A 6,845-nucleotide genomic window follows, 5' to 3' on the forward strand; every position below is an offset into this window, starting at 1 on the left:
GCGCAGGAATGATGTTAACTGGAGCCAGGAAGATGTTAACTCAGAGAACACCAACCTCTGTTAACTCAGACAACACCAACCTCCCCCCCGAGGGCCGGGGCAGCGCAGACATCAGTGTGAGCAACAACGGTTTCGTGTCACTTTGATGCCTCCAACAACGGCACTTTCTTCCTGTCCTCCTTTAAAAAAAAAAAAAAAAGAAAAAAAAAAAAAAAAAAGCTCCCGAGAGCTTTCGTTCCAATTTTAAAATTCCGTTCCAATTTTAAAATTCCGTTTCTTTTGGTGCCGTTTCCCGACGATTGCTCCGAGGGAGGAGGAGAATAATGAGCGGGCTTTGATAGGGATCATAACGGAGCCATTTACTGCAGGAACTCCGAGCATTGTTCTGCCTTTAAACGTGAATTATGGAATCACAAGCCATTCACCGAGTCATAGATTACAACGAACTGCAACTGCATTACAGCAGCAGCACAGCCCTCGGATCAAACCCACACTTATCACCTCCTTTAGCCCTCGTTAACAACCCAAACAATCTGTTTTAACAATCCAAACAATCTCTTTTGGAGCAGGCTCAGGGTGGCACTTTCAGCCAGTGAACCCCTGTCCCTCCCTCAAAATAACGCTTTGATGCTCCCGTGTCACTCCGGCTCCGGTTAAGTTTTAAATACATTTATTTTCCGCCTCGGTTACACCCTTTAAATCCTCCTAATCACCAGTCAAATAAACTTCAGATGGTTTAAAATCTATGTGACTAAAGGGCAGCCCTGGCCCGAGCCTTTGTACAAGATTACCTGCTGCAATAAAAAAAACCATCACAGAGTGTACAAGTAACTGTGTGTAAATGCCAAAAAATGAACTCCAAATGTCAGGAAAGCGCCAAAGCAGCCACGTGCCCTCAGAATTTGGGAGTGATGTGCTCAAGTGCTAAAGGCAGGGATTGGCAGCTGTTCTGGCAGAGATTTGGGAAATGAGAAGCAGGATTTGCCTTTTCTTACCCCAGTGAGACTTTCCTGACACCCTCACCTGCCCTGAATCCCTCTCACCCGTCCCAACTCCCACCACCAGCATTCCCAGCAATCCCAGACCCTGGGAATAAACAGAGCTGGTCCCTGACTTCACAGGGATGAGTGGGATGATGTTGGGATGAGCTTCACCACCACTGCTGACCCCTCTGAGCCCCTGCCCACACTGATCGGGACCAACAGAAACACCCTGGTGTCACAGGAGCAGAGGTTTGAATCAGAAACGAGAGGGTGTTTGAGCAGAATTTAATTATCAAGTGCACAAAACGCTGAGGGCTCCAGATAGTGTCAGTGAGAGCATTTGCTTGGCTTAATGTCTTGGGTAATTGGCTGGTTGGACTCATTACCAAGAAGTTCTCGGCATTAATGATGATTTTAAGGACTCTAAAGAAAAACATTTATGGGGAGATGAACGGCATTGTAGGTTCAATAATCAACATCAGTGTAACTTCAATTTTAACGTGGTTAATCTGTCATTTACCCAGGAAAAAATGAACTGCCTTCTACTACAAACAGGTTTTTTTCCCCCATATCTGGGGACTTCACTGTCCAGGGCTTTCTGAAGCTTTCAAGCCTGCACAAGCAGCTCTTCACCCCCACAGCCACCAAACTCTGCATGACCAGAAACACGGGAGGGGAATTTAAGTCCTCGGGGAGGAAAGTGCAGGGAAAAGCGAAATTACAAATAAGAGAAAGTAAAGTGCAGGAATTCAGATACCCCAGTGGCTGCACAGACACTGCTCCTGCTGTAACCCACTGCCAACCCACACCACCCATCCTCCCTGGCATCCCAGGGAATTAAATAAGCTTTTAAGGACGTTTTGAGCACTCGGAAGGAACCGACAATTGGAATTCCGGAAAAAAAAAGGGCATTAAATTCAATAGGAACGAGACGCTCCCGCTGTGGATGGAGTGTGTGGACGGGCACAGATCCTGGTAGAGACTTCACCCCTTGGTTTGACATCCCCACAAGGCAAATGTGGGCAGAGAGAACTGAGGTTGCTGGGCACACTGGGCACACTCACCCTCGTAGGTGGCCTGGAAGCCTTGGGCGCTCACGGCGTAGTCGCTGACGAGCCACAGGGACAGCAGAGCCCCCGAGCTGACCACGGGGGCAGGCAGCTGGAACCCTGTCAACCTGCAAGGGAACAACAGCAAGGTCACACTCCCCGTGCCAGGCAGCTGGAACCCCCTTAGCCTGGAAAAAAAACCAGGAGCAGGGTCACACTCCCCCCCCATCCCTGCCCTGGAGCCACCACAGCCCCACAGGGTGGGACAAAGAGGGTTCAGCAAATCCTGGGCAAACCCACCCCGGGCTCTGAAGACCTTCTGGCTGAGCAGAACTGGAGCTCTTCACTGATTGTATCTCAAACCACCTTCTCGGCTTCACACCTTGCTCACCAACACCTGCCTGGGGCTTTTATAACTCACAAACCCTCCCCTTTTATAACTCACAAACCCTCCCCTTTTATAACTCACAAACCCTCCCCTTTTATGACTCACAAACCCTCCCCTTTTATAACTCACAAACCCTCCCCTTCACCCCGGCCAAGGTGGTTTCTGAGCAGATTTCCAGACAGGACATTTGTTTTAAAGCAACCTCATCATCCTGCCATTCCCAAGGCCAGAAATTCAGGTGCAATCCCTGCTCTGCCCTCAAACCAGACTTTCACAAACCACAGGGGCAGCAGGCACTGAAGGAACTCGGTGTCACTGGAGATCAGAGGTGTTCAAGCTGGATCACAGGGGCGAGAGCAGCACAAGATAAACAGGGAAAAGGGAAGTTTCAAGCCCCTTACACTCTGAGGTTCATCCCACATTGTTGTGCAGAGCCAGATTTTCTGCCAGGGAGGGCAAAGGACCTCCTGGGATACAAAGCACTGGGACCTCCAAGAACACCTCTAAGTGTGTGTTTGATTCAGGGTATTTGCTCTCCTCATATTTGATAAAAGCACCCAGAGAACAAATCAGATCTTTCATTTGGGGGCCCCCCCTCCTCCCCCTGACCATTTTTACTGCCAGCCCAAGAAGTTCCTCCTCAACCCCATCAGCAGCCCCAGAGGCAGTGAGGGAACTTCCCAACTCTTACTCTGGCCCTGACTTAGCAAACCTAAATATTATTTCCCACAGACTGAGCTCTGACTGATGGGATCTGACGGGCTCTGCCTGAAAACCTGATTGAAGCAAATTTCCCAGCTACTGGCAGAGCTCACCCTCTTGATGCCCACGATGCCAGGGCAAGTCTGAACGCCAGCACTGACCCACCCTGGGCATCAAACCCACTGTCTGGGCAAGCTGGGGGAGCAATTCCTCCTGCCTGCTGCAAATAAAAGGTTCCAGGATCAAGGATTCAGCTGTCACCGGGCACAGAACTGAGGAAGTGACACTGCTTTTTATATTCATTAATTCCTCAGTTTAATTAAAGCAGCCTCCTGAACATTCAAAAAATCCAGGAAATGCCTGGACCAGCTTTAATAAAAGCACCCAGTGGAGAGCAGAACCAGCTCAGTTCATCCTCCTCTAATCACCCCAGATGATCCCTTGGAGTTTGGGAATGGATCCGGGTTTTTCCACCCATCCCAAGCAGATGCACCGTGGGTTCTGCTCACAGCCCATGGGGGGAGAGGATCCCACTCTCTGCACATGTTGCTTTTAATTCAGGGCTGCAGAACACGTCCTTTACCTGTCAGGAAGTGCTCCTGTTCCCTGGGAATCACTGGGAATGAAGTGGGATCTGCACCAGCAGTGCCCTGGGGGGTTTGTACCAACCCAACCCCTATTTTCTACTTACAGGCCTTTAAAAGAAAGTGCCTGTGCATGAGGGCATGAAATTGTAACTGAGGGTTGTTCTCACTCTCGCTACAGATCCCACACTGCCTGGAGAGACAATTTCCAGGGGAACCTCCAGGCTTCCTGAGCCTCAAGAAATTATTGAACCCTCCAGGCACCCAACTCAGAGGGTCGCTCGTGTCTTTCCAGCAGCAAAGGGGCTGCCTGGCAGCACAAAAGGGGACCAAACACTGTTCCCCCCGAGATCAGACAGCCCCTTCTGCCCACAAAGTGCCCCCATCAGTGCTAAAACTGAACTTACTCAGAAGCAAGCAGGAAATATTGCTTTGATTGGGAAAAATATCTATATAGCAACTCCTCCCCTCTGCTGGACAGAGCTCCCTGGCTCCTCCTGTGCTGGGAAGGAGAGGAAATTCCTCCTGTTTCTCATGGAAGTCAAAATAAAAGTTCTTCCTCCTCTGAAGCCTCCAACCAACACACACAACTGACATTTTTTCCTTCTTTGGTGGAGGAGCCCAGGCAACATCCTCCCGAAGGAACAATAATTTACCCGTGTCCATGTTCAAACCAACCCCAGTAAAAGCTCAGCTCTCCTGTTCCAGAGCCCCAGGACAGCCAGGCTTGGCAGGACACTCCTAAATCCACAGCCCAGGCAAAGTGAAAGCATGGGAGGGAGAGAACATGGAATCATCCCCCAGTGGCCTCATGCCCCAAACAGCAACTCTGACATCACTTCTTTAGGGGAGCAATAAACAAAAATACACCCTAATGAAGGGGGAAAAAAAAAAAAAGCAGCTAAGTCTGTTCCTGGTTTTTATGAAGGGCCATGACAAGAAGGTGAGGGCAGTAACAACAGCACCAATAACCATATTCCAGTCCTTCTGTACCTCTGGCCAAATGGATTATTGAGTGATTATCCCCTTAACGTGCTTGGAGCCAACACTGATTGTGTGTGAGATTTTCAATGTGTTTTTCATTGGCTTAATTCTGCTCCTGCTGTGAGGAACCAAACGAGCCCCAGCGCCAGAAATGCCACTCCAGGAGCCTGTCCTTGCAAAAATCAATATCCCCCAAACAAAGCAGCACAGAAATCCTCTGCTCTCCTTGTGTCCTCCCTCCTGCCTCCCCCTCGGGTTTGCCCTGGAATGTTTCGGGGGTCTGGGTCCTCCCCCTGCAGCAGAACAGCAAACTCTGAGTCAGGACAGGTTTGGGAGAGCTGAGGGGGGTGAAAACCTGCAGTGCCACGAGGGTCAAGCCTGGACCAGGCTCCAGGTGGGATCTGCACTCACAGAATCCTGGAATTCCTGAGGTTGGAAAAGCCCTCCCAGCTCATGGATCCCCCCTGTGCCCCATCCCCACCTTGTCACTCAGTGCCACCTCCAGCCCTTCCTTGGGCACCTCCAGGGCTGGGCACTCCAAACCTCCCTGGGCAGCCCCTGCCAGTGCCTGAACACCCTTTCCAGGCAGAAATTCCTCCTGATGTCCAACCTGACCCTCCCCTGGCACAGCCTGAGGCCGTTCCCTCTCCTCCTGTCCCTTGTTCCCTGGGAGCAGAGCCCGACCCCCCCCCGGCTCCCCCCTCCTGTCAGGGGGTTGCAGAGCCAGAAGGTCCCCCCTGAGCCTCCTTTTCTCCAGGCTGAGCCCCCCCAGCTCCCTCAGCCCCTCCTGCTGCTCCATTCCCTTCTCCAGCCCCTCAAAGGACCTTTCCCATCTCCCCTCTGGATGTGCCACCACCCTCCCTAATGTCACAAAGTCCCTCCCCAATGGAAAACTGTCCCATCATCCACCTCCCAAAGGAGTTGAGCACCAGCCAAAGACCCCCTGCCCGCTCTGCTCAGCAGGTTCAACCCACAACCTGACACTTCCTTTGCCCTAAAACAGAACATTCCCTCGCTCTGCCCTCCATCTGTTGCACATTATCCCATCCCACTGGATCCAGGACAACTGTACCACACACAGTGACTCAGGCTCCCATTCTGGAGTGCAGGTGCCATAATTAAACCCCCAGCACATTATTTTTCTGGTAGGATGCCCACCATCAGCTCAGGCTGCAATCAAAATAGTTATTGCAGCTGGCAATCCAACAGCCTTTAAAGCATAAAATGCTGGAGAAGTGTCTCAGAACATCTAATGAAAATGCATTGGATTGTATCATTTAACCCAGCATTAAATTACACCACACCATCCTTCAGTGAGCTCTTCCTGCATGTAATTTAAAGGCACCTATTAAGGAAAATTTCCCATCAAATGAACCTCTCTGTCTCTTTGCTGTGTGCAGTTGAGACGACACAGCTCCCCAAGCAAGGGCCAGGCTGGCACCTCTGCACCATGCCAGGGCAACCACCAGGTCAGGTCAGGTCACAGGGGGGGATCCTGAGGCTCTGCTCAGCCCTGGGCAGTGCCTGCTCCAGGTCTGGGCTCCTCAGGACAGCAGGGCCAGGGAGCTCCTGGAGCAGGGCCAGGGGATGGATTAAGGGATGTAAAGATGCTGAAGGGATGGAGCATCTCTGGGAGCAGGAAAGGCTGAGGGAGCTGGGGCTGTTCAGCCTCCAGAACCATCTGGACACAACCCTGGGCCACTTGCCCTGGGATGTGGGACCAGGGGGGCCACTGTGGCCACAGAACCACAGAACATTCTGAGCTGGGAGGGACCCACAAGGATCATGGAAGTCCAGCTCCTGAGGGTTCCTTCCCAGCCTCACTCATTCCGTGATTCTGGGATTGTGTGCTGAGTAAAAACCAGCTGGGAGTGAGAGCTGCCCTTTGGGAAGAGCCTGGAAGGAGCAGGTGAGTCCTGTCCCACCGTGCTCCAGCCACCCTGAAGACATTTGGGAAGTGAAGTCATGAAATATTGAACTTAATCCATCACCAGCTGGGGCAACAGAGCCCAGAGAATTCCCACTGCCCCTGAATCCATGTGTCTGTCGAGCTGTGCCCGAGCACAGACACTGGGGGCACTGAAAGGTTCTGGGTTCAATCCTCCTCTGAACACTGGGCACGAGAAAAGCAGCGTTAATGAACATTCCCGACTGC

The 6,845-nt window shown here is 51.6% G+C and overlaps 1 protein-coding gene across 1 annotated transcript in view; it reads right to left on the reverse strand.

Moving 5' to 3' along the window:
• The window catches only part of CSMD2 (CUB and Sushi multiple domains 2), a 257,406-nt gene that overhangs the window by 223,024 nt on the left and 27,537 nt on the right, over positions 1 to 6,845 (reverse strand). The window contains exon 3 of the mRNA XM_017828252.1: positions 2,048 to 2,160. Within this exon, the coding sequence (XP_017683741.1) occupies positions 2,048 to 2,160 (113 nt within the window). The remainder of the gene's footprint in view (positions 1 to 2,047; positions 2,161 to 6,845) is intronic.

The sequence above is a fragment of the Lepidothrix coronata genome, unplaced genomic scaffold, assembly GCF_001604755.1.
Source record: "Lepidothrix coronata isolate B3197 unplaced genomic scaffold, Lepidothrix_coronata-1.0 Scaffold147, whole genome shotgun sequence".
Classification (NCBI taxonomy): domain Eukaryota; kingdom Metazoa; phylum Chordata; class Aves; order Passeriformes; family Pipridae; genus Lepidothrix; species Lepidothrix coronata.